The following is a 25,362-nucleotide window of genomic DNA, read 5'->3' as shown; positions in this document are numbered from 1 at the left end:
GTCTCACTCCCCAACGCCGAGCCCCGCCGCCGCCGGGGTTGTTACCCGTGGGCCAAGCCTACGGGTACTTCCATCGTTCCTGCGTCACTGCTCTGGTGCCTCCGTGCCTAGACAATATTTACCTGCTTCCGTGGAAACCACTCAATCAAGCCTCGAGCGTCGTCCTTGCTGTCAAAATAGCCGGATACCAGTCCCAGCCTTTGAAACTTGTTTTTCTCCACACATCTGAGCGCAAGACCAGAGTTCCACCACCTTCCCATACCCGCCGCCCTGGCTTTCACCCATATGACGAGGGCTTCGTCCACGACATCGTTCCGAGTATCGAATCTAGCTGTCATGTCGGGCATGCCGTCATATTTCTTGACGCGATATGGATCGTCAGGGCTTCGAAATTCTTCAATGGCCTTGTCCCTTTTGACGAATTGTGACTTTTGACCGACCTGTACTCTTGCACATGGACCGACCAAGGTCAGGACGCCACTCTCGACCTCACCGGTATTGTCGTTCCCGACATGACCCATTTCGACCGACACCATGGACGCAAAGACCATGACGTGCTCGCCTGCGGAGCTGCCAGTGGCAAGCAGGCTTAGTGGGCCATCGAGGCATGCCCAGGCCCACGATGGTGCCCGGTACTCCAAGGGTCTCGTAGCGAAATCCATCATACTCCAATCGATTGAGTCCATGAGGGTTTCTTCCCAAAGACCAGCTAGATAGCGATGCGGACCTGGCTTCAACTGTTGGAGCCTGGCTTTCATGTCTTTGGCCAGTCCAGAAATGGCAACAAGTTTGTCGCTAGCTATAGTGAGTGCCCGGCTCGCATAATAGTTGACGAGAAAATTCCAGTCGACAAAGAGCTGCTCATACGCATCGCGGACATATCGCCGACCTGGCGTGTCGAGTAACTGCTTCCAAAGATGGGCATGGTGCTGTGGCTTCTGGCTCGTTTTTATTCCCTCTTCTTTTTCTTCTCCGGTGTAGTTGTTTCTCAGGCAATAAACGCCCTCAGGGTGCGACTCACAGCAGCTTGCTTCCCTACATTCCCAAAACACCTGCTTGCGTCCAAAGTGTAAGGTTCGAGGAGAGAGAAGTCGCTCTTGAACCACCCACGATCGTTGGACTAGAGGCTCCCTCTCGAAAGATAGACGCCACGCCCAACCTTGCTCGAGGTCGAATCTGAAAGCCTTCTCGACGCCATCTGCCTGGAGTTTGAGGCGAACAACAGCCGGCGCTACATGCGATGGATCGCGCTCAAAGAAGCAGCCTCCGTTGGAATCTTTTGCACCGAGCGCAGAAATACCAAAATATGCGTTCCTGTACACGTCGTGCATCAATGAAGCTTCCACCCGCCAGTCTTCGGCCGAGTCTTGAAAGATACAGAGCCGATCGATCCAGATGTAGTTTACCTTGAAATGTTGAGTGACAGTCATGGCATCTCTGAAGGTTTTGGGCAAAATGTCGATTGGCTGCTCCTGGCTCAGTTCCTGGATGGTGGATGCGACAAGAAGCAGCTCCCCGTCAGGGTGCCTTGGGCCCCAACAGTAGCTCAAGCCAACATACCGAGACCCCGGGGGGCACTCGCGACCTCGCACCAAGCGGAAAGTATGCGGAGTGTGCGTCAAGTCCAGCTTTAGCAGGCGAGTAGGTTTATACAAGTCGGATGCGTTTGGCTTCCCGCATTGACTGTGGGACTCAAGACAGGTAGTCATCCAAGTCTCAATTAGAGACCAAGTTTTTGGGCCATGATTGGATGGGCCCAGCTCATAGTTAAGCTTTCCATCGTATCTAGGATCTGTATCACCTTGTCAGAATTACTGGGGAGGATTCAAGTTTGACAATATTGTGTGTCTGGACATACCTCCAACGGGGACCAATTCAAATCCTACACATGATGATCTATAGATAACTACCATATGTAGCTTCTCCGGAGTCCCATGACCCTCCTCCCAGTCCACGGTGAAGACTGAAAAGTAGCCCAGCTCCTGGGTCTTCAGATTTCGGTACTCACCCCTATGCGGGGAAAATCGATTACACGTGAGGCATCCTTCTTGCTGCGACGCAAAGAAAGACGCGGCAGTTTTGTGATGACCGTAAACGTACTCGTTGGCACGCCGACTGACGAATGCATCGATGCCTACTATCTCAGCGGCTTCCATGATGCATAATGAACTTGAAACGGACATACCCGAGACGTCTTCCGGCCCCGGGCCTTGATCCGGGAGTTTTTGTGGCTCGGAAATCCGATTTGAGAGTTCTCCCCACTTGGTACCTGGGTCATCAAAACATTCGCTGGGAAAATCGTTTTTGAGTGCAAGCCAATTGCTGCGGTTTGGGTCCATCATGCCCTCGAGGCCATCTTTGCATACTTTGCAGAGCATGGCCAAGGCACTGAGAGATTGGTATCAGGCGGTTAAAATCTGTTTCTTGGAGAATGGCAGTAGCGGGGCAAGAAAGACTTGACAGTACGGTAAAAACCCCAGACGCTTGAAGCAGGGAAATACATACAGGGAGCGCTTGAACATTATTTAGCCCTTTAGCTTGGGCGACATAAGCCCCTCACCGTCTGACACGTAGCAGCGAGCCTAAATATATAGTTGTGAGGTGTGCAAATGTGTCTGACACCTTGCAGCGAGCTGAAATCGGGCAACGGTGTGAGGTTGACGGGCTGCAAGCGCGGGATGGGATGGAGTGGCGGTCGGTTGGTTTGGCCCTGCAGGGCTGATTCGAGGCGGGTATTTCTAACTGCTACCAGCTGCTTTTTCAAGTCTTTGACGCTCAAGTGCTGATCTGCATGCGGCACAAGCATGTATTACCGGAGACCGAACTGAACCAGCAGCCGTTGATTCATTTCTCATCAGAGACCCGCGGGTTGTCGAGCAACGGCGATGTGCCGGGGAATCGGCCCCACACAGCCCGCCTGACCTCCCGGTGCCGATGTTACTTACTGCACTGCATGACTGGGGGCGGGAAGGCGGTGCCGCACTGCTGATTTCTCACGCGTGTTTGCCGGCGAGTTGCCTTGCGTATGTGTGTGTGTGTGTGTGTGTGTGTGTGTGTGTGTGTGTGTGTGTGTGTGTGCCCAACCACTTTCCGTCTTGGCTACATGCAAGCTTGTGGAATAGTTGCTTCGCCTCGAAAGCCGGGACGTGGTCAAACTGGACATTGAACCAGCATCATATATTCTGAAAAGTATTTAACGGGTCCTCTATTGAACGTAAGCATTCCCCTAGTCTATACACGCTTTATGCCGACTCCTCACGGCCAACTCGCCAACTGGTTGCACAGGGGCGAATGAGGCTTTGGCTGAACCACTGAAGGGGTTCGAGTCCCAAGCACACTACCTGGACCGGTTCCCATTACGTATGACCAACGGCAGGACGCTGGGGGCTCAGCTGCGGCGCAGCCGCTGCGACCAGTGCCAACCCCCTGGCACGGGGTATATTTACCGCCCGTCTTCCAGTGGGTGTCGTAACTCGGAGCAATGGGCATCATCGCTCGCTCCCGTACGTACGCACCATGAGAGGCGAATACTGGCAGTGTGTATGCTCGCTTGTTAGGAATACCTTGAAATTGGATAACTGACCCCATGTCCCATAGTGTCACTGCAGCTCGGGGTGGTTTTCCGCCGCCCTCGATACGCCATGTCCGAATTGTCAGACCTGGAGATGTTCTCTCTGCAACTATTCTTCGACCTTCTCCCGTGATACCATTCCTGAGAGCTGTTCCACGGCTCTCCCAAGAGTGGCTAGTGGTGCCCATTCCAATGCACCAGACCATATCGAACATTCAGCAGCTGAGCGACGGGCGGCTCCTCATCATGGACAAGAAAGCGACATATCGGAAAGGAGCGCGACATAGGATTCCATGGCTATCACTGGTGCGCTCCGTGGGGGTTGCGCTGGGGCACGAGTGTTGACTTGGTCTGAGATATGGACCAAGACATGTTTAGGCAGCACTTACAAGTGGTGAGTCACTGGATAGTGGCACGGACGTGCCACTATGTATATATATGTTGAGAGCTGTCAGACAGAATTGAATAGAAGTAAGTTCAATCGCAACAATTTGGACCCTCGGCTTGTCGCGAAGCAAGTCTGAGATCTTGAGCTCGAGGTGACCATAAGGGGTATACAGCTAAGGGCCCCGACAGGCTAGATCGAAAGGCAGCCTGTAGAGAGTTCTGAGGCTGCAGAAGGCTATTAGGAGACCGCATTAGGCAGCCACATAGGCTGTAGAGAGACTGCATATACGGGGGAAGCTGAAAGAACCCTCGGCGACTAGGGAAAGTCAGTATGCAAAGGGGGCTGGGAAAGGAGCCCAGCCTCCTAGATATTGTACCTATACAACTGAAAAGGGGATATCAATAGGGAACCAAGGGATATAAATAGGGAGCCTAGAAGAGGGCATTGCAAGAGGGACAGACACGACGGAACACAAAAAAAAACCACCTATTATTAAAACAATCAATGCTCACTTGCATGCTCTCTTCGTGAGACGGCTCTCTTGGAGTTCGATTTCGAAGATAACATGCGGCTTCCACGATCTCTTTCCAGAGGTTATGCGGGAGCCTTGAAGCGATTCTCATTACCCTGCCTCTTTCTATAGAAAGGCCTCCCGATCTTTCGGCCCCTCCATTCTGGGATTGGGTGTTTGAAGCCGATCTTTCCGCTGAAATGCCCTTCTGTCGTAACCAGGCTGTGATCTTCTTCGTAAAGAGCTCCCCATCTGAGCGTACGATCTTCACTTCGAAGCCGTATCGGTCTTTCATCCAATGGACAAAATCCCTCAACACAGCCCAATTATGCTTCTCTTGGTAGGTCCGCATAAAATAGGGGAAAACCATTCCTGTAAAGGCGTCTGTGATAAACATCACACGGACGAAGTCTTCGTGGTCTGCGGAAAGGTCGGTCCAGTCGATCCAAATCTCGTGACAAGGGCTATTTCTTTCCCGGTCAGGGGGTCTGCGGGAAATTTGTTTCCTGGCCTTCCCCTGAGCACAGAATTCGCACTCCACAGTCTTTGGCCCCTTGATTCGAACCCCGTTCCGAAGGCCTAGCTTGTGGAGGGCCAGTGGGCCCGGGTGACCGAGGCGGGCGTGCCAGAGGTTGCCGTCTCCTTGGCTGGCCGGGCGAGGGTCTTTGGTCCCGGCCCTTCGAGATTTTGTTGCTTGGAAGACTGTGTCGAAATTGACGGTCTCCGCTTCTGCTGTTGGCCTGAATTCCAGGACGAATTGACGGTATTTCCTTTGAAGAATCCCTATCGTTTGGTTCCGCCGTACTAGCCTTGTAGGCTCCGAGAAGGTGTCCCAATAGATTCCTTCATCTCGTAGGGTTTGGAAGGAAATCAAGCTCGTTGAAAAGCTTGGGCCGTAAGCTCCCTTTTTCAGCCGAAGTATTTGGAATGATCCGTCCGGTAAGGTCATCGTGAAATTAACCCTGCCGTACCCCTCAATCCGGACTTCTGATTCCCCTGTGATTAGGTAGTCTTTCTGGGCCTTTCTGAATGACCGGAATCGGCTGAGTGTGTTACACACGTGAAGGGAAGCTCCTGAGTCAAGGATCGCAGATAGGCGGAGCGGGTATTCCGATGCTGCGGCCGATGACCCGGCTGGGTAGACGAAAGCCGGATTGGCCGTCCCAACTATCCTTCCTCGAACCCGGGCCGTTGGTTGCTATTTCCAATCTTTCTGGCTTGCCCGGATCTCTTCAACCTTCTTCCGTAGGTCGGGGCTATCCTCGACAGCTTTCTGGGCTTTCTTGCATAGCCAGGAGATAAGGATGCATCTTAAACGAGTTCGTGGAGAGATGCAGAAGATCCGAGAAGACTATAAAGTCGGGAAGAAGCAGTTAGTCAATGGCAGAGTCAAGACATTGAACTTCAAGCCCTGGCTAGCGTTTACGGGACGAGACGTTGAGTTCTACACCCTGGAGCAAAGTTGCGATACCCTCATGCGGGAGCTCAAAGAACCATCCAAGGATTCCTTTTTCTACGATACCACGAAGAGAAATAACTCCGCCAGAGATATCAGGGCGCGCGCAACGACCCGACCTCGCCCACTTACAGATATGTCGTCGTTGCCCGGCAGTGACGATACCGTCTATTTCACAGGCCTCGATCTTGACAAACACAGTGAGGATGGCGCCGATGATGAGGACGAGGACAGTTTCCTCGATACGCAAGAGAATATACCTTCCTCGCCGCCGTTAGCAGCGGTTGAAGCGGTAGTCGGTACACCATGCCCTCGACCGCGCACCCGATCGTACAACAAGATACAGCAGACGCTCTAGGAACACAGATATGGATAAAATAGCTTTCAGAGACGCACAAAAGGCGAAATTACTACATAATACGTCTATTTGGACTCACAAACACGGTCTTCTTATCTCTTCGACTGGACGGCGGCAGCTCCTAAATAGGCCCAAAGACGTGCTTTTTTTCTTTTTTCGTTGTCATTTGCGTCTTTACGTGATCCGCAGCTATTAATCACATGTAAAATTTAGCTATTTGAAGTCGCATTGACGGCACCATGAAGCGAAGCGTAGAAATTCCCTTGATTTTACACCCCAAATTGAGGGGGCTGCTGTGCCGGATTTTTTGGGCTGTGCCGGATTTTTTGGGCCAACTAAGTGGCGAAGACACTTAGTTGGGCTGCTGTGGGCCCCACACCTTGACCAACGGGTAGTGCCATAATCGATCCTAAGTGGATTCTCGCTTCCGCTGCTTAGCCCGAAGGGCCAGACGCTGCCTGCGTCTCATCCCCAGGGTTCCGCGCCCGACAGTTCCGGCTGTACGATTCGTGTGGTCCACCGCAGGGCACGCACTTTGGCACTGTCTCCTTGCATTCTCTGTGGTGATGTTCTGCTTTCGCGCATCTGCCACATCTTTGCGGCTTCTTGCATGAAAACGCCTTGTGTCCCATCTCTTGACAGTTGAAGCACTGAATCGGTCCTACGCGGCGTTCAAAAACATTGGTGCAGGCGGACTCTCCCGCAACATCGAACCACACGCCGTCCAGAAGTCTTTGCGCGTCACTCTCTTTAGTGACATAGATCACCATTGACCCGTACGCTTTGGCTTTCTCTCTGTTGCTAAGCCAGGTGATCTTGGCAATCGTGACGTAATTCTCGGCTCCGAGCGCCTCAGCTGCGCCCGGCAGAACGTTGCCTTCGGCGTCCAGCACTGCGGTACGCTTGGTGTTGTCGACTTTGACAGGGTAAAGCTGATCTCTCAGTACCCTGGCTCCCGAAGTTACCGTCTTCTGCGCTGCTTCCTTGACCTGCTTCAACTCGGTTTGGTCTCTGCATAAAATTTTGATCCGGTCGGGGTTTCGAGCGTCTGTCACGACCGCTGCGCATTTCCAAGTCTCCTGCCTCTGACTCTTTCTCATGTCGCTCTCTATGGCCTTTCGGATGTTGCCGATCTGCGTCTGGCACCTGTTCGCTTCTTCGACTCGTGATGTGTCCACCGTACAGTAGAGACTATCGCTGACGGCTGTTCGTGCCGATTTAGCTGCTGGTACGGTGCCCCGGTTCATTGTCTGGATCGTCGGCGATGACCCTGCAGCGCTCGCATACGACATCTGCGGACTGCTCTGCAGAGAAGATGCGGGCGTAGCCAGGGTCTCTAACTGCGCTCGGATGTGACGAAGCTCATCTCTCATCTCTTTCCCTTGTTGATCCATTTCCTGGATCATCTGCTGTTGCTTGGATATGATCTCGTTTTGCGCAACTATCGCTCGCCTGAGCTTTTGCGTTTCTTGACGTGACTCGCTCAAGAGTTCGAGAACTTTCTGGAGCATGGTTCGGCCTTCGTTCGCGCCACTGCTGCTGCTGGCAACTTTGCGCCGCTCAGTCGCGTCACTGATGGCGACATCGTCCGAGGCAATGCGCGTTGCAAGCCTAGTTGCGCGTGTTGTCTCCTCCGCCAGATCGTCGGGCTGTCGCGCGGCTTCTCGAATTTTGGTGCTTGGCCTCACGACGCGTGTCGATCTTTTCGCGGGTGTCGACGCAGGCGACGCGCTTCGCCCCACCATGATCACGGCCTCAGCCGGCGTCTCCATGATGAGGCCCCTCAATGCCTAGCTGGCGTTCGCTTCAGGCTTCTTGTCGAGTTCGTCGGATCCCCCGTCTCCTTTCCTCAGCCAATGTCGGTGTATGTATGTCTGTAATATTGGTTCCCTTTTTCTGGTCTATCTTTGGTTCAGCGGTAGACCATTCTCACCATGCTGTAGCGGTAGACCATTCTCACCATGCTGTCACTTCCGCAACATGTGGGGAAAACAACACTTCCTTAGTCCCACAGCGACTGACGTTTGCTAGATCTTGCAAGAGGCATTGGTGGGACCGTCGGAGTTACCGCTGCCTCGGCAGTGTACCAGAATGTCCTGACAACGCAACTATGGCGACGATTTGGCGAAGAATCAGACGCTGCTGAAGAGATCCGGCGCATCCGGAACTCTTTGGAGGCGCTTAAGTCGCTTCCCATGGGTTGGTACGATGGCGTTATGGACTCATTCATGGAAGCATTCCGTGCGGTTTGGCTTACGCTGCTCGGCGTGGCGGTGCTGGCTCTGGCATGCATCTCGCTAGTGCGGCGACACACCCTTCATGAGTCTCTAGGGCGATGTTGAGCTACTATGGATAAAGGTCAAAGGGCTTCCACCCTAATCTGTATATTGCACACGATGCGAAGCATGCAGAGGCACCTTCGGCCTTCTAAGTTTGGTGATGGCTGTCCATGACTCCATGTCGTGTGAGCAATGCTTAGCCATTTTGAGCGCCAGTAGGAAGTCCAAGGGAGACTGAATGAGGGCCCTGCTTGCAGTGTCATTGCCGGCACTGTTAAAACCGCGCTTTCGATTTGTCGGGACCTGGGAGAACAGGGTTAAACAGGTGCCGGGGACCATGGCTGTGGAAACTGTCGTCGACAAAGATTCGCGTCTGCCGGAATTCCCAATATGATTCGTCCATTCCTCGATTGCATTGCGGTTCCGCAAGACTGGTGAAATGGGCCTCTGGCCAGGTCGCAGATGTAGTCGCCGTGGTAAAGCTTCGGATCGACGAGGGCGTGAGAATAGACTAGCTTGGTCTTCGCGATGATGCAAACTAACAATGGTCGCGCCGCTACGCTTGGTACCGTTATATGGGTTGAATGAAGACAGTGAGCTATGCTTCGGGCTCGGCGAGAAGCATCTTACTGCTAATGACTGGAAATCTGCGGGCTACTTTAGAGATGGGGTGAAATATGAGATATCATTGACAAATGTCGGTTGTTCCTGCAAGAATACGCGGCTAATGAACCGAAATAAGAACGAGACCCCTGCCAGCAGGTGGATATGCTTCCTAACCAATCTGTCAGATTGTGTCGAGAAGAAGGTCCGAACGAGTTGAGGTCTCTAGGTCTCTCTAGGTAATACAGCTTGAAACCAGGTAAGAAGGGAAGTCTGCAGACTGTTCTTTCTTCTTCCTGGACCACTGAGGGGTCCGGAGGATCTCCTATTCGAACGGGGACCCTTTAAGGAGTCCGGCATAGCTATTACTGGCTCGGGGACCTCGAGAGACTGAACTATCGATCTCATAGCTAGAAGAGCTATTCGATCGGGGAGATGGAGCTGATGCTGCTGACGTAGATGACTTACGTGGCCTTCAGTAAGTGGCAAGAAGTGCCCTCTTCCTGATAGAATGTATACTATACCTGAAAACGGGATATCAACTTGGGAGAAGCTTGGAGGGATATAAAAGGGGCTGTGTAGACGGGAAAGGAGGCAACCGGGGGGGAGAGGTATTAACACAATATCTGATCGTACGATACTCGACCTTCAAAAAGTCCCTTTATCCCCGTTTATGCCCACTTTTGCTCTCTCCTTCGCGAGAGATTGGGACACACAAGCCACACGGCGCCAATACGAGGAGTATATAGCGAAGTGGTTCGGCTTGCGCGAATGTATTGCTTAGAATATACTCCCGTACAAGCAACGGACTCTTTGCTCTCACATGATTTCGAAGCAAGGTCCTTGGTACAGTACCCGCCGCACAATTGAAGCCACCTCTTCAATTGCCGTTTTCTCAATCATTAGATTATAATGGTGAGCCTTCACGGCATATACCACGACATCATTTGCAATCCTACCCCAGCCGTTATCCGGCTCATCCGAACGATAATGGCCCAAAGGCTCGAGGCACTTGACCAACAGTAACTTATGGCGGCAACGCTCGACCTGCATGGCGCTCAAATGGTCGAAAAGGCAATCCACATAATGGTAATAACGGCGTCGCGAATCGCCAGCCATCGCGAACTGACGATAGGTGATGTTATCTGGGTGATATGGGCTCCATACGTCGGTGGTGTTTTCCCTAACTTCACGCTCTGCGGGACTGTAACCCGGGAGAGAGTCGAAGATGATAAGCTGCGAGCGGATTTGCGGACATCCCGCTAGTCTCTCGGCTACCGCCACTGCGATGTTGCCGCCCATGGACCAGCCGCCAAGCCAGACTGGAGCCTCTGGCGCCTGCTGCACGACATCTTCTGTCTGCCGACAATAGAAATCAAGTGCCACAGACCAATCTGCGGTCACCTTCTCGGGGTAGTTGATGAAGAAATTGTTGATACCAATCACGTTGACGTCGTTAGCCAATGCCTGGGCCAGCGCATAATAGGCTTCTGCGCCGCTGTCCGATGGCGAGAAAAGTACTAGCCGCTTGGAATGCTTCGCCTCATTCAGCTCGATGTGATCAAGTGCCGGTTGGAGCACGCACTGGACAATTGCTTTGGCCTGCTGCGCGATGGTGCGGTGTTTGTAGACAAATGCGGTTGCCACCTTGCGCACAAAACGTTTGCTGATTCTCATAGCAAGCAAGATCGCATCGAACGAATTGCCACCGTGAACAAAAAAATCGGCATGAACATTACCTCTAGGTCCAGCCTGCAGTACCTCGGTCCACAATGCCTGCAGGGATTCCTCATACTGGTCTCCTGGAGGGCAACTTTCATCGTTGCCGTTCAACAGCGACGGTGGGTGCGGCAACGCCTTCACATCTACCTTGCCGTTGGCCGTTAATGGCAAAGTCGGCACGCATATAATCTCATCAGGTACCATGTAGGTAGGGAGCTGCCGCTGTAAATGGGCCCGCAACTCATCAGACAATGTCCTCGTGACGTTGATGTTTTCTATGTCGCCGTTGGCCATGTCGTCGGTTGGTATCTTGCCGATAGCTAGCGCTGCGGGGAAGTTGCGGCCCCTTGTATAGGCAAGTAGTTGATCCTCCAGCTTGACTTGACCCAATACACAACTGCCCAATGAAGACGTCAGCAGATTCTCGCTAATGCGCTGCACGAGACGCCCCTGTTCCAGTGTCGGTATTGTCGGCGGTAGCAGCAGTAGCGCCGAGGCCTGATTGATGATGGCGTCATTGTCCTCATCCTGGCCAAATTTGAAGTTGAGTGGGATATCGCCGCAGCGTTGGAACTGCCTTTCCTGGAAGCAGTAGCCACCCCAGCCGGCTGTAGTTTTGAGTAAGAGCAGCGTATGATCGGGCAGCTGTAAGGGCATGTCTATGCCCCCTTCTTCATCCAACCAATAGCTTGCCAAGCATAATTCATCTTCAGAGCAGATTGCAACGGGCAGCGGCGCTACAGGACTCAGGCGGCCAAAATCTGCCAGCAGCGCCAGCATCCCTCCTGCTTCGAGACTGCTGTAGACCAGCGCATATTCATGATACTCCGGCTCAATTGCTGGCAGAAACGTACTGAGATGCAGGTAAATTCCCGTTTCCGGCAGCAGTTCGGGGCCGCTTACAAGCTGCATCAGTGCGTGGTTCTCCGGGTGGTAATAGTAATGGCCCCCGCACCCGCTCCAAGCGCGGGAGACCGTCACGTAAGCTCTCACAGGATAAAGTCCTCCTGCAGAAGGATAGATGTACTTGTTCAAGCCTTCTATCCGATGCTTGAAAGCACGCAGAGGCGTCAGCAATACCGCAAGCTCCGCCCACAGCGTTGCCGGAGACATGCGCAGACGATGTTTGCTATTTGCAGTCTGCACCGTAGTATGGATCAACGGCTGCAGGACTTCCAGCGTTAGTTGGTGGTTCGCCTGGTAGTGGCGATAGCTCTTGCGGACCAGCGCTCGTTGGGCAGCGTCAGACAGGATCGTCTGTGGCGTGAGCGGCTTCAAGTCCATGACAGTTCCCGAGGCATTTAATCCATTTCTTATCCCACGCTTCTCCAGCTTAAATGCCAGGCGATCAAACACCAGCGGCACGACGTAAGACACTAGGTACTTCTGGGCTGACGCTTCGCCGTGGGCGATGACTCGTGAAAGCGAGGTTTGCACTGCAGAGTGACTCTGAAGCACGCTGTCAATTTCGCCCAGTTCGATGCGGAAGCCATTAATTTTCACCTGGTTGTCCAGGCGCCCGAGGATCTCAACGTAGCCTGCTCGGTGCATTATGCCCTGGTCCCCGGTGCGGTAATAGCGCTGCCCGTCAGGCAACTGTCCGAAAAACGCTGCCGTCTTCTCGGCATCGGCTTCATAACCCAGCGCCACACCGCAGCCGGCCAGATAGATCTCGCCGGCAACGCCGACAGGACAGGGATTGCGGGCTGCGTCTAGGATCCAAACCTGCTGATTGAGCAGTGGCTTGCCATAGGGGATGCTGGTCCAGTGCTTCTCGACCAGGGTCAATGAGTAACAGATAGACCAAATACTTCCCTCCGTTGCCCCGCCTAAGCTGAGCAGTTTCGCCGCTGGAAATATCTTCCTGATACGCTCGGGCAAGTCGAGCGGGATGAAGTCGCCGCTCAGCAAGACGTGACGCACTCTGCCATGTCGGCCTCCACCAGCGGACTGTACGAGAAGCGCCATCACGGCCGGAGCACTGTTGTAAACAGAGACGTCACAATCATCCAGCACTTGTATCAGGGCGTCTGGTCGATCTAGTGCGCGCTCCGCCGGCATGACGACCGCTCCACCCAGCATTAAGGGCCCGAAGACGTCGTAAATCGCCAGATCGAAGCTGATATTGGACAGGCAAAGCGTGCGGTCATCCGACGTCAGCGCCAGACGCATATTGATATCTCGCAGAGTGTTCAATACACCGCCGTGCGAAATGCACACCCCCTTTGGTCTGCCTGTAGAGCCGGATGTGAAAATGACGTACGCAGGGTCATTCATTGCTACGCTGACGGCAGGCGGCACGGTGTCGAATTCGGCCAGCGCGTTGCAGTTTGACACGTCGTGGAACGTAATGGTAATGCCAACCTCAACGGCAATTTCTTTATGCTGTGACAGGCGACGTAATTGCTGCTTGGTAATAACAAGATGGCGGATCCCCGCCTGCAAAATGATGGCGCGGAGGCGTCCGACCGGCAACTGCACATTGACGGGGACAAACACCGCGCCCGCCATCAGGATGCCAAGAGCGCCGAACACCAGCCAGGGTCCCTTTTCTGCACAAATCATGACCCGTTCTCCTCGGGAGACGCCGGATGATTGAAGTCGATGTGCCAGCTGCGCAGCTCTTGCCCCGATCTGTCGATAAGTAGTCGTCTGGCCACCACTCGCCGCAACCACAGCAGGAGCGTCCGGAAACCTCTCGGCAGATACTAAAAACTGTTCATGCAACGTGGCCGGCATCATGCAGTCCGAACAGGCCGTGTCATTGTACTGGCGCAGCAGCAGCTCATCAGCGGCAGGGAGAGGAATGTGCAGCGGCTTGTCCCAATCGCCGTTGGCAAGTGAGACGATGGCCAGTTGGTAAGCTTCCAACATATCGCTTATCTGTTGCTCGTCGAAAAGTTGGCAGACGTAGTCCCACTCAACCACCAAAGAGCCGTCTCTTTCGTAGAGGTTATTATCCAGCCACACCTGCGAAGTTTGCGTCCTAGCATAGTCACAGCCCCGATACTCATCCGTGAGAAAGCCGACGTCGCTGTGCGGGAAGCCCAACATGCTGGTAAAAACCACTGGGGCAATGAGCTTGCCACCTTGGTGTTGGTTATGCCGTGCCAGAGCCGACTGAACCTCCACGCCGGTGAATAGCGTATGCGACAAGTCGTCCCAAAGCCTTTCCTGGATGTCTCGCAGCAACTGCCGAACCGGTTCTTGGCGCTGGCGGTACTCGAACAAGGAAAGTACGGTGAAGTCGCCCACCAGATTCTGCGTGTCTGGGTGCACGTCTTCGCGCTGGAACAAGGTGAGATTGATAAGGAAATGCTCCTCGGAGCTCCAACGCGCCAGTACCTGTCCGTAAAGAGCCAGGAAGGGCACTGTCATGGATATTTTTTCCCGGCGAGTTCGCTCCTGCAAACATTTCCAGACTTTTGGGTCTAGACGGAAGCTCTGACGTTTGAAGTCCTGGGAGCCTCCACGACCTGGGCGCCAGGCTGTGGCTAACGATGGCCCGTACGGGAGTTCCGGCAGGCGGTCATACCAGTATCGTCGATCGTCTCGGTAGCGTGGCGTTGTTTTCAGCTGTTCGTGGGCCAGTTGATAGTCCCGAAAGGTGATGCTCAACGGCGGCAAAGCTTGCTCCGGACAGCGGTATAGCTCGTTCAGCTCACTCATGAAGATGCGCATGCTTCGTGCGTCCATAATCAGCACGTCGTAACTGAAGTGCAGCACGCAGTGGTTTTGATATTGCGTCACTCGCCATTCAAATAACGGGAAGGTTGTGGTATCGAACATCTGCCGCTCTAGTTCTCGACGCCAGAGCAATAGGGCATCCCTCTGACGTTCTGGTGAATCAAGACTCACGTCCTGAACGGCGATCTGTATCAACGGCGTCTCCGCCAGCACGCGTTGAAAGCGTTCCAGTGAGTAAACGGTACGCAGGGCTGAGTGTCGACGCACCAGCTGGTTGACGCACCGAGTCAGTAGCGCAACATCCAGCCAGGCAAAGCGATCTTCGCGATAGTTGTGTGTGCTCACACCACCCAGCTCAAAGGCAGAATCCCGGCCGATCAGGTACGCGAGTTGAACATCTGTCAGGCCAAATGGGTGATGGGCGCTAGCTTCGTCGTGGCTGATGACACCATTTTCCGAGGGCATGCTGCGACATTCGATACCGTCCACGTAGTGGCAGAAGTCTTCTAACCGACTAAACTGGAAGAGACCCTTCAGCGGGACTTGTTTACCAGTCCGTCGGTTCAGCTCCGCACCCATGATGATGGCGGAAATGGAGTTGCCGCCAAGCAAGAAGAAATCGTCGTCGCGCGCAACGACCGCCTCCAATTCCAGATGCTTCTGCCATAGTTGCGCCATGAGTGTTTCCGTCTTGCCACGGGGGCCCATGTCAGACCGCACAATGGCTGACTGCTTTGATAAGCTTTTCAGCGCCAGGCGGTCGACCTTGCCGTTGGCATTTGTAGGAAGTCGGTGTGTTATGATGATGATGATGATGTTTATTTCGCCATTGACGATAGTCAGAGGCACTGCGTCAGACTCGCTAAGCCTAATCTAGAGTTGTCCAATACTCGGTTCCGAGCCCAAGGAATTCGTCCCGATCTAATGCCTAAATTTCTCTTACATCCTTCAATCCGTCTCTTGCTCATTTGACCTGTCCCTTTCCAATTCTGGAGCCTGTCTGATGAGGTACAGACCACTCTCCTCCGCCGCATTTGACGAAGAGTCCACCTGCCTTTAGCCGTCCGGTGTAGCTAACCTACCAGCTGTGGGGCAACCACAGGTATAGGTAGAGGGTTTGTGCTGAAAAGAAAGGTTAAGACAGAGGATGTATGTTAGTAAGGTGTCGGTCGTAACTTGGCGAGTTCCCGGCGATACACCGGGCACCCAGGATCTGTAGCTTTGTGTGCTCCTTTTCCACCGCACGCTGCACACTTAAAAACGTCGGAGGTGCAGGTCGACGCAGAATGGCCCGGTTGGCCGCACTGTCCACAGATCGGAGTTGGCGCCTTGCAGCGATAATGCAAGTGTCGGTGTGTTATTATCACCCGTGGCCGCATAACGGCGGGAAAGGTTCGGCTGAGCTGTCGGTTGACCTCATGGACGGACAAGGATTCGGGCGCGGCCAGATAAGCAACCAGACCATCGTGATGGCAGACTGCCGCCGCCTCGACCTGCGGTAAGCGATGCAGAAAAGTTTCTAGCTCTCCAGGTTCCATACGCACTCCGTTGATCTTAATCTGGTCGTCCAAGCGGCCATGCAAATACAGTAGCCCGTGTTCGTCGTAGTGCCCCAAATCGCCTGTAAAGTACAATTGGTCGTTTGAATGCTGCATATTTGGCGTGGACCGGAACATGTTGTTTGCCACGAGCCCCGGGGCAGATAGATAGCCCAATGAGCGATACGGGGTGCGGATAACCACCTCACCGTGTTCGCCGGGTGCACAGCGGCGTTGACCATCCATGACCCAAACTTCAGTATTCGGCAATGGTCCGCCAACGGGCATGACGCCGCGTACGGCATCCGCTGGGTTGCAGCGGTAGAAACATTTTGCCAGTGTGGTTTCACTGGGTCCGTAAAGGTTAACGAGCTGGCCAGAGAAGCCCCATTGCCGACAAATATCCTGCAGCACCTTGCCGTGTAACGTCTCGCCAGCGCTGAAGATCCATCGCAGATTGGGCAGGGCCATTGTCGTACACAAAGACAGCCAGGCTTTGATGATGCAAGGCACTATGTGCAGCGCGTTGATTCGATGGTGACACAGCCACTTCAGCACCAGTTCCCCATCGCTGACAGTATATGGCGGGATCCAGAGTTGTGCGCCGGAAAACAACGGAGTGAACACCGAACGATAGATGACATCAAAGCCGAGAGCCGCTAACTGAGCGAAACGGTCATGCCTCCCGATGGCGAATTCCCGGCTCTGCCAGCAAATGAAGTGTGCTAGTGCCTGATGTGAACCCAAGATCGGCTTAGGGTCGCCAGTGCTGCCAGATGTGAATACGATATATGCTGCATCAACCGCCACCGCGCTTCGAATAGGCTCTGACACGCCAGTCATTCCATGATATGTGCGGTGTTGGGCGTTAGGGAGACCTTCGGCACCTTCATCATGGCCGATTACGAGGCTCGGTGCAACAATGTCTAGCAGCCTTCGTCGGCGAACCTCTGGGAGGTTCTCGTCAAGCAGGGCCACTATCAGCCCTCTTAGCCAGCAGGCTACAACTGTGGCAATCATATCCACGCACATGTCACCTCTCAATGTGACTACATCCCCCGCTTGGAGGTTGTCTTTGCTGAGCGCGGTGTATTTGCGTTCTACATCCCACGCTAGCCGGCTGTAGCTGATGTGCTCACCGTTGCTAGAAATGACAGCAGTCGCCTTGTCATAGATCTTCCAGCGTCGGTAAAGCTCCCAAGGCAAATGTGGCAATGTGTTATCGTGCATTGCCGCGTAGTCGGCGTAAGTGGGGCGGTGGTGACTCTGGTGAACAGATGTCGCTCCAAGCTCATCCATGAAAGCCATTTTCACTAAGGGAGTAAGCGAGAACGAAGTTGGCGAGAAAGGAGGAGAGAAAGTGCACGTCTAAATGACAATAGACATCGGATTAGTGGTAGGGACAGAAAGTGAGCTGAACATATCACGATATATAGACATAGCAACTGCCTGCAACCCCATCCCCACATGAAAGCGTTAATGGGTGGTTGCGTGCGTCATGTACTGAGACTGCGTGCTCAGTTCGTGACGTGTCAAGGGGCCGGGCTTGCAGACCCCGGCGAACATGTTTTGCACACACCTGCAACCTTGCCGAGTCTTGATGCGACATCAGGAACGCCGGGACATATAGCCCAGCGACCACTGCGTTGCAAGACGAAGCGATCATGTGCATGAACAGAGACTTCCTAGATCGTAAACCAGTCTATACTGTGCCTCGTTCACCTGCAGACCCGAGGAGGCATGGAAACCCCGTTGCCACGAGGTCATTAGGCCGGCGATGCCTTACGACTGACAAGTTCGAAGCAGGATTGCCGTAAGTGCATGTGCAACTGGCGGCCTGACATGGTGTCGGATATCAATCTATGGAAACGGTGTTATATCTTCCCTGCGCAGACGCCATGGCCCTTCTGCGTTAGAGCATGTGTCGTCATAATGGGAGGAGAAAGAGCCGGCGTCAATCGACTCGGGCATCACGATCCTGTTGTGCCACTGCAGTGATACCCAGTTCATGAAACGCACATGCCGGGCAGTCGCTGTGACCAGCTAATAATTGTCTCATACAAAACTACTGTGACGAATGGGAAGCAATCCATGTCTCGCAATGGGCCGTTGTCTTGTTCTCTTCCCTCCCAGCGATCGTACCCCGCGCATCTCTGTCGGTAGCCTGTGGCAGGTCAGCCAACCCCGCTACTGTGGCCGCTGCCTGATTGGCAGCTGGCACTGTCTCACAATGGACATCTGAGCTGAGGTCCGTGGGAGTTTGGCTTATGGCCGTGTTGAACTTTGTGAACTTCAACATCAACGGCAAATCGCGGTTTCGCCGCTGCCACTACCAACCATGGCCGCTGCAACAATGCAAATAGGTTGTTCATACATAACCTATAACCTATAACCTATAATTATTGAGCGTCCGGGAGCTTAAAGCTGAAGCCCCTGACGGGGCAAAGGACGTGCTAAGCTGATGAATCTAGTAGTAGTAGTAGTAGTAGTTTATTACACTAGCCGGCCGTAGCCCTAGAGCCTCTATTCGTTACCAATACAGGAAAAACCCTATAGCCGAAGCCCGGGATGAAAACCCGTATTCTACCATCTTGTCTCCGCGTATGTCTTTCAACGTTGAGCATCTTGTCGCCTATCGTGGTTGGTGTATATCGTAGGGGTTGGACTCGGTGACGTTGAGAGTTTGCGGCGTTGTTGAGGTGTTGGTTGCGTGGCTGACGCGCTGCGCAGGCGGCCCAAGGATTTTCGACCGTCGGGCGAGGTCGTCCGCATGCGTGTGATGTCGCCCACACGGGTGCTTCGAGGCGGCGGTAAAATGACGGGAGCGCCCCCGCTAGGGATGACCCAGGTCCCTAGAGACTGTGTTCCCCATTTGGTAAGGCAGGATGGGCTAGTCTGCCGGTCTCGACCTCCCCCCAAAGGTCGTGCCCCCGGCCGGATTCGAACCGACTCCGCCACGAGGGCGGCCTCCAAAGCGTATGACCACTACGCCACGAGGGGAGGTCATGTGGATGAACCCTGGCCAGTTGCGTCTCAGCTGAATGGGCATGCAGGTGCGCCCCAGGCAAGTACACTGTACTTAGCGGGCTGTGCCCGCCCCCACTGTCGAGCCCACCGAAGGCGACGGCACGTCCCGGCCGATTTGGTGGGCCCGACAGCGGTTTATATCATTAATCAATAACGCCGTTGCTTTTGCTGACATGTCATTACTGATAAGTACTGTAGATGTAGTTCAGCAGTAAGCGGAAGAAGATCATTAGCCGCCGGACGAATATACTGTATAAAGTCGCGAAAAGCCGAATGCTCAACATGGGTGAATGGGAGACTGCAAGCTACTACGTAACGACAATAAAGCTCGCGGAATGTGGTTTGGTCGAGAGCATCTTCCTCCGCCGTCGCCTTGCGTTTCTTGGAGACCAGAGATTCATTGGCCAAAAAGGCAGTGATGTCTCCAAGGCGACTTTGCGTCATGTCCAGTGTGTCCAACAACCAAGTAAAGCAAAATTTGACCCCTCTACTTGACTTGGTTGACCGGACCCCTTTGCTTGACTTGGTTTACTTGACGAAGAGCGTTACCTTTCTTGGTTGGTTGATATTACTCGACGGTATGTACCCCGCCTAATATATTTGGTGTGGGTGTACTTCACCTTCTGATAACCTAACTAATGGCCTCCGACCGAGTGATTTTGACATTCAATCGCTACCGTATCATCTGAACAGAGGCGATTCCGTTCGATTGTGATGGCGCATCTGTTTGCAAGCCGAGTTGAACATGCCCGGGGGTAAGGGTGAGATATCATGGACGGCAATCACCAGGCTGAGGGTGGTCGGCCATAACGATAACTACCAATGGCAGATACCTGTCTGAGCTATGCTAACATTCCGGATCGAAGCAAATGCTTTTGGCATTCAATAGCCGCCACCGTATCTGAACTGAGGCGATTGCGTTCATCCGTAATAACCTTCTTCGTCTGTGAAAAAACGCGTTCGCACTCAGCGCTCATAGCGGGACAACTAAATAAGTCGAAGGCCATTTTGGACAGGACTGGGTAGTCTGGTGCATGGCATACCCACCATTCCAGAGGATCCTCGACTTTTAGATCAGCCTTAGTGGTCCTAGCCATAAACTCGTCAAGCTCAGAGGTCAGTCTTGCCCGTTTCTTTCTGCGCGTGCCTGATGCTGCGACGGCAGCAAGCCTCTGACGACGTTTCCGGGCTTGCTGGAGCAGGTCTAGGCCTACTGCATCGTCTGAAGCGCTCTCCTCATTTTCCTCCTCTCGTGTCCGCGGTGATCTCTCTGTTGCTGTCACGGGCTGTGCCCGGCTTGGTGGACCCGGTTGTACCGGGTCCGGTGGGTCGTGCTCGGGTGGCAGCACCGGCCCCGCTCCGCGGACCCGGAAGCTGCGAGAACATTCTGTGAAGGGTAATATAAGCTCGCACTCGAGGCTACGCCTCGAGTTCAGCTTCCTTTCCTCCTCAGCTCTAGATAGACAACACATAGGCACCTGCTTGTTGAACAAACTCCGGGCCAGCCTCTTACATATCTAGAGCTCACTACCGATGGACTCAACCCTTGCAGACGGGAGCTCCCCGGAGCGGACCTCCCAGCTCCTCATGCAGATGATGAGCCAGATGGCTGAACAGTTGCAAAGTTTGCGTGCCGACCGCGATGCCGATCGCGACGCCACGCGCGAGCAGATTCAACTGCTGCAAGACAGTCTGACGACCTCGAGACCAACGCCCTTGGGGACCGAGTCGGAGAGCAGAGCGGAACCTCTGCATGAACCGAATCGTTTGGTCGACACATCATTGCGGAAGACTAGGCCGACTCTCCCAGACCCACCGCGATTCGAGGGCGTTCGATCCAAGTTTCGCGCTTGGCTGAGCGAGATGAAGAACAAGCTTCGCGTAGACGGAAGGGTAATTGGGAATAAGGCGGACCAGTTCGCCTACATTTACGCGCGACTAGGGGGTGCCCCTCAGCAAATGACGATCGCGTATGTAGAAGCCGGAGGAAGGGTGGAGACTCAGATCCGGACCAGTACCTCCAATATTTGGAAGAGTGCTACGGGGACCCGAACGCCAGGACTCGCGCGCTGGACAAATTGCGATCCTTGAGGCAAAGAGACAAGGAAAGCTTTGCGACACTGCTCCTCGCTTCGAGAAAGAACTCGCTGATTCCGGCGGCGCCACCTGGCCGGAAGAAGTCAAAATCAGCTACCTGGAGGGCGCCCTGAGTCCGGACTTGCGACTGGCAACTGTCTACGCGGCGCCCACTCGCTCCACGTACTCGGAATGGGTCCGATCTCTTCAAAGGCTGTCCTCAGGTCTAGAAGGTGTAGAGAAAGGAACGCCCTTCGAAGCGGTGGTGCAACCCATGATAGTCGAGGCCGCGACGCAGACGGAGATACCAAAATGGCAGATGTCAACCGTACAGGTCACGAGCCGAAGAAACGTCGCAACGCAGATGTGGCGCCCAAGAACGAGCGCCGCTGTTACCGATGCGGCCGGAAGGGTCATCTCGTCGCGGAATGCCCAGCTCATTTGGTCTTTCCTGGCGAAGCGAAGAAAAAACGGTCAGGAGCCGCCCGGGTGAAGCAGCCGGATGCGAGCGATGACGATTCGGAGTCGGCCGCAACATCCAGTGGGGATGACGAGCCGATGGGAAAAGACTAGCCCCGGTGCGAAAGCGGGCGCCGGGGCATTCGAAGGCAGATGTCCAAGACTGGGAGGCGTTCAAGCCGCGTATGAATAGTCGACCCGTGCTCGTTAACGCACGGCTCAACAGAGGCAATCCTATACGCGTCCTAGTCGATAGTGGATGTGACTGCTATGCCGTGATTGACGAAGCGGTCGTCCGGAAGTTTCGGATCCTCTCGTTGATTCGAAGCCTCGAGAGATCGGGGATTCTCGAGTCCTCAGAAAGTGTCACGTCGCCGGGAGTTGTGGCTGTCGTTGTGGAGACCGCCGGTTTCGACGAACGCATCTTTGCGTACGTCGTCCCAAGCCTCGGCCAGGATATGTTCCTTGGCCGGCCTTGGATGGAGAGGAACCAGGTCGTGTACGACGCTGCTAAGCGGCAAGTGTTCCACGGAAGAGCAGGCGTGACGATACGCCTCATGGGGCAGGAAGAGCCCGCCAAAGTACGCGCAATTCGAAGCGCAAGACTTGTGTCGGCAGCCGTGTTCACGGCAGAGTGCCGGCGTGCAAAGAGACGCCAGACGTGCGATGCGTTCTCGATACAAGCGATCAGCTTGGCAGACATAGAAAAGCGCTTCAACCGAAGCCGCCAGTTGATCCGAGCAAGATGGTTCCAGCGGAAGTGTTGAAAGAGTTCCGCAACCTGTTTTCACCAGAGGAGGCCATGAAGCTGCCGCCACACCGGCCAGGTGTGGACCACGAGGTAAACTTGCAGCCTGACAAGAATGGCAACGAGCCGCCCCTGCCATGGGGACCGCTCTACAACATGTCACGCGAAGAGTTGTTGGTCTTGCGAAAGACCCTGAAAGACCTTTGGATAGAGGGTTCATCCGAGCGAGTAGCTCGGCGGCCGCAGCGCCGGTGCTGTTCGTGAGGAAGCCAAGTGGAGGGCTGCGATTCTGCTGTGACTATCGGGCGCTGAACGCAATCACCAAGCGCGACCGATACCCGCTGCCACTCATCGCCGAGACGTTGCAGAACTTGGCCAAGGCCAAGTGGTTTACCAAGTTGGACGTCGTGGCCGCCTTCCACAAAATCCGCATGGCCCCCGGGCACGAATGGAAGACGGCATTCCGCACGAGGTTCGGGCTCTACGAGTGGCTCGTGTGCCCCTTCGGCCTAAGTGGCGCCCCGGCATCGTTCCAACGATACATGAACAGTGTGTTGCGCGAGTGGCTGGATGATTTCGTCACGGCGTACCTAGACGATGTATTGATTTACTCAAGTGGTTCAAAGGCCGATCACGAGGCCAAGGTGCGAAAGGTTCTCCAAGCACTCGCTGACGCTGGCCTACATCTAGACCCAGCGAAGTGCGAGTTTTCAGTACAAGAGGTCAAGTACCTTGGGTTCATTGTCAATGCAGGGAAGGGAATCGCGTGCGACCCCGAGAAGCAGCACGCCATCCGCGAATGGGAAGCCCCTACCACGGTGAAGGGTGTCAGAAGCTTCCTGGGCTTCGCCAACTACTACAGGATCTTCATTCCCGACTACGCTAAGATCACTCAGCCGTTAGACGCCCTGCTGAAGAAAGGAACTGCCTTTTGTTGGGGGCGGGCGGAGAACGAGGCGTTTCATGAACTGAAGCGACGATTTTGTGAGTCGCCCGTGCTCAAGCAGTGGGACCCGAGTCTGCAGACATTCTTGGAGACGGACTGCTCAGGCTATGCATTGGGAGGCGTCCTGGCGCAAGAGGACCAAGATGGACGTCGACACGCGTGCGCCTTCTTCTCGAAACGACTTTCACCAGCAGAGTACAACTATCCAATCCACGACAAGGAGATGCTCGCCATCATGAGATGCCTCGATAATTGGAGTGCCGAGCTCAGAAGCTGCGGCTCATTCACAATCCTCACCGATCACCGCAACCTGGAGTATTTCATGACACGCCAGAAGCTCACGGAACGGCAGAGCCGTTGGGCAGCCGAATTGTCCCAGTTCGACTTCAAGCTCGAGTATCGACCGGGAAGTGAGGCCGTCGTGCCCGATGCGTTGTCCCGCCGTGAACAAGACAAGCCACAGGGCATCGACGACGAGCGAGAACAGGGAAGGATGATACAGCTGATACCGGATGATGCGATCCCGGCGACTACAAGAGCACGCATCAATGCGGCGAGTTCTAATTTCTCAGAGCCGTTCGTTCTGCCGGAGATGAAGATCTTCGAGGAGGCGGACCTACAACAGCTCTGGGATGAGACGGCCGAGAAGGACCCGATTTTTAAGGAAGCGTACAGAGCTGTGCAGAATTGTGAGCGTACCTTTCCGCCCGCCCTAGGGTTGAAAGTTCAAATCTCGGAGTGCGCCATCGATGCCGGTAAGAGGCTGACATTTAGGACCGCATCTGGGTGCCAGGAGGATCTGGGGAGAGGGCAGTCGGGAAGAGGCCGAGAAGGACCAGTTGAGAACCCGCATCGTGCAACAGTCGCATGACTCCGTTTCGACGGGTCACCCCGGCAGAGAAGGTACGCTGGCTATTGTGGCTCGGCGATTCTACTGGCCTGGACAGTCCCAGCTGGTTCGCCGGTTCGTAGCCAATTGCGACACCTGCGGCAGAGCACACATCTGGCGCCAGTCGAAAAGGGATTTCTCAAGCCTCTCCCGATTCCAGATCGACCCCGAAGCCATTTGTCCATGGACTTCATCACAGATCTGCCGCCTACTGGACCGAGCAAGGCAAGGTACCTGTGGGTGATTGTAGACAGACTGACAAAGGCTGTGACCCTCGAAGTGATGGACAACATGGAAGCTGAGCCGTGTGCAAAACGTTTTCTCCAGTGTCATTACCGATTTCACGGAATGCCACGGTCCATCGTCAGCGACCGCGGGAGCAACTGGCTAAGTAGGTTCTGGAAGAGGTTCTGCCGTCTTGCAGGTGTCACGCAGAAATTGAGCACGGCCTATCATCCTCAGACGGACGGAGGCCAGAGAGAATGAACCAGGAGATCGAGGCCTACCTGAGAGCCTACGTGTCGTACGTGCAGGACGACTGGGAGAACTGCTCCTGCCGCGCAGCTGGCACTCAACAATCGCGAATCCGCAACGACCAAGATCAGCCCCTTCTTCGCTGAGCATGGTTACCACGTCGATCCCATCAGCGTCGAAGAATCGGAAGAGCCACCAAGGGATAGAGAGGAAAGCAGAGCTGATGGCCTACTCAGTCGCCTGCAGGAGGTCAATGGGTACATGCAAGCAGTGATGGCCGCCTCACAGCAACAACAAGAAGAGGCAGCCAACGCAAAGCGACAGCCTGCGGAGCGGTTTGAAGTTGGTGACAAGGTGTGGCTCTCGATGGCAAACTACAGATCACCACGACCGTGCAAGAAGCTCGACTGGCTGCATCACAAGTACACAGTCACGAAGGTAATTAGTTCGCACGTCGTTGAGCTCGATGTTCGTGGTTCAATTTACCCGCGATTCCATGTTGACCTTTGCGGAGGGCGCATCAAGATCCGGCTCCTGGCCAAAGGTGGATGACGCACAGCCACCACCGGTACAAGATGAGACCGGCGCGGATCTGTGGGATGTCGACGAGATTCTCTGCGCGAGATGGAA

General features: G+C 54.4%; 6 protein-coding genes across 6 annotated transcripts; 2 read left to right on the top strand and 4 right to left on the bottom strand.

Moving 5' to 3' along the window:
* Window positions 1-107: 107 nt before the first annotated feature.
* HRG_11274 (uncharacterized protein) lies at window positions 108-551 on the bottom strand (the record flags this gene model as incomplete). The annotated part of the gene is made up of 1 exon (XM_044869744.1): window positions 108-551. The coding sequence occupies one exon, from the start codon at window positions 549-551 to the stop codon at window positions 108-110; it is 444 nt and encodes a 147-aa protein (XP_044715297.1).
* A 3,916-nt stretch (window positions 552-4,467) lies between these two features.
* On the bottom strand, window positions 4,468-5,419 carry HRG_11273 (GAG-pre-integrase domain-containing protein; the record flags this gene model as incomplete). Its single annotated transcript, XM_044869743.1, has 2 exons — window positions 4,468-4,542; window positions 4,733-5,419. The coding sequence occupies 2 exons, from the start codon at window positions 5,417-5,419 to the stop codon at window positions 4,468-4,470; spliced, it is 762 nt and encodes a 253-aa protein (XP_044715296.1).
* Window positions 5,420-5,801: 382 nt separating this feature from the next.
* On the top strand, window positions 5,802-6,284 carry HRG_11272 (uncharacterized protein; the record flags this gene model as incomplete). Its single annotated transcript, XM_044869742.1, has 1 exon — window positions 5,802-6,284. One exon carries the CDS (start codon window positions 5,802-5,804, stop codon window positions 6,282-6,284), a length of 483 nt encoding a protein of 160 aa, XP_044715295.1.
* A 434-nt stretch (window positions 6,285-6,718) lies between these two features.
* Window positions 6,719-8,056, bottom strand: HRG_11271 (reverse transcriptase; the record flags this gene model as incomplete). Its single annotated transcript, XM_044869741.1, has 1 exon — window positions 6,719-8,056. The coding sequence occupies one exon, from the start codon at window positions 8,054-8,056 to the stop codon at window positions 6,719-6,721; it is 1,338 nt and encodes a 445-aa protein (XP_044715294.1).
* A 2,168-nt stretch (window positions 8,057-10,224) lies between these two features.
* Window positions 10,225-16,230, bottom strand: HRG_11270 (AMP-binding enzyme domain-containing protein; the record flags this gene model as incomplete). Its single annotated transcript, XM_044869740.1, has 7 exons — window positions 10,225-10,291; window positions 10,557-10,832; window positions 11,130-11,496; window positions 11,743-13,294; window positions 13,358-15,443; window positions 15,658-15,697; window positions 16,116-16,230. 7 exons carry the CDS (start codon window positions 16,228-16,230, stop codon window positions 10,225-10,227), a joined length of 4,503 nt encoding a protein of 1,500 aa, XP_044715293.1.
* Window positions 16,231-20,727: 4,497 nt separating this feature from the next.
* Window positions 20,728-24,878, top strand: HRG_11269 (reverse transcriptase (RNA-dependent DNA polymerase) domain-containing protein; the record flags this gene model as incomplete). Its single annotated transcript, XM_044869739.1, has 10 exons — window positions 20,728-20,764; window positions 20,951-21,033; window positions 21,200-21,705; window positions 21,902-22,256; window positions 22,367-22,596; window positions 22,656-22,683; window positions 22,750-24,124; window positions 24,383-24,537; window positions 24,586-24,649; window positions 24,736-24,878. The coding sequence occupies 10 exons, from the start codon at window positions 20,728-20,730 to the stop codon at window positions 24,876-24,878; spliced, it is 2,976 nt and encodes a 991-aa protein (XP_044715292.1).
* Window positions 24,879-25,362: the final 484 nt, after the last annotated feature.

The sequence above is a fragment of the Hirsutella rhossiliensis genome, assembly GCF_020360975.1.
Source record: "Hirsutella rhossiliensis strain HR02 chromosome Unknown scaffold00019, whole genome shotgun sequence".
Lineage (NCBI taxonomy): Eukaryota > Fungi > Ascomycota > Sordariomycetes > Hypocreales > Ophiocordycipitaceae > Hirsutella > Hirsutella rhossiliensis.
The sequence above is the reverse complement of the archived record's forward strand: the minus strand, read 5'-3'. Positions and strand labels throughout refer to the sequence as shown.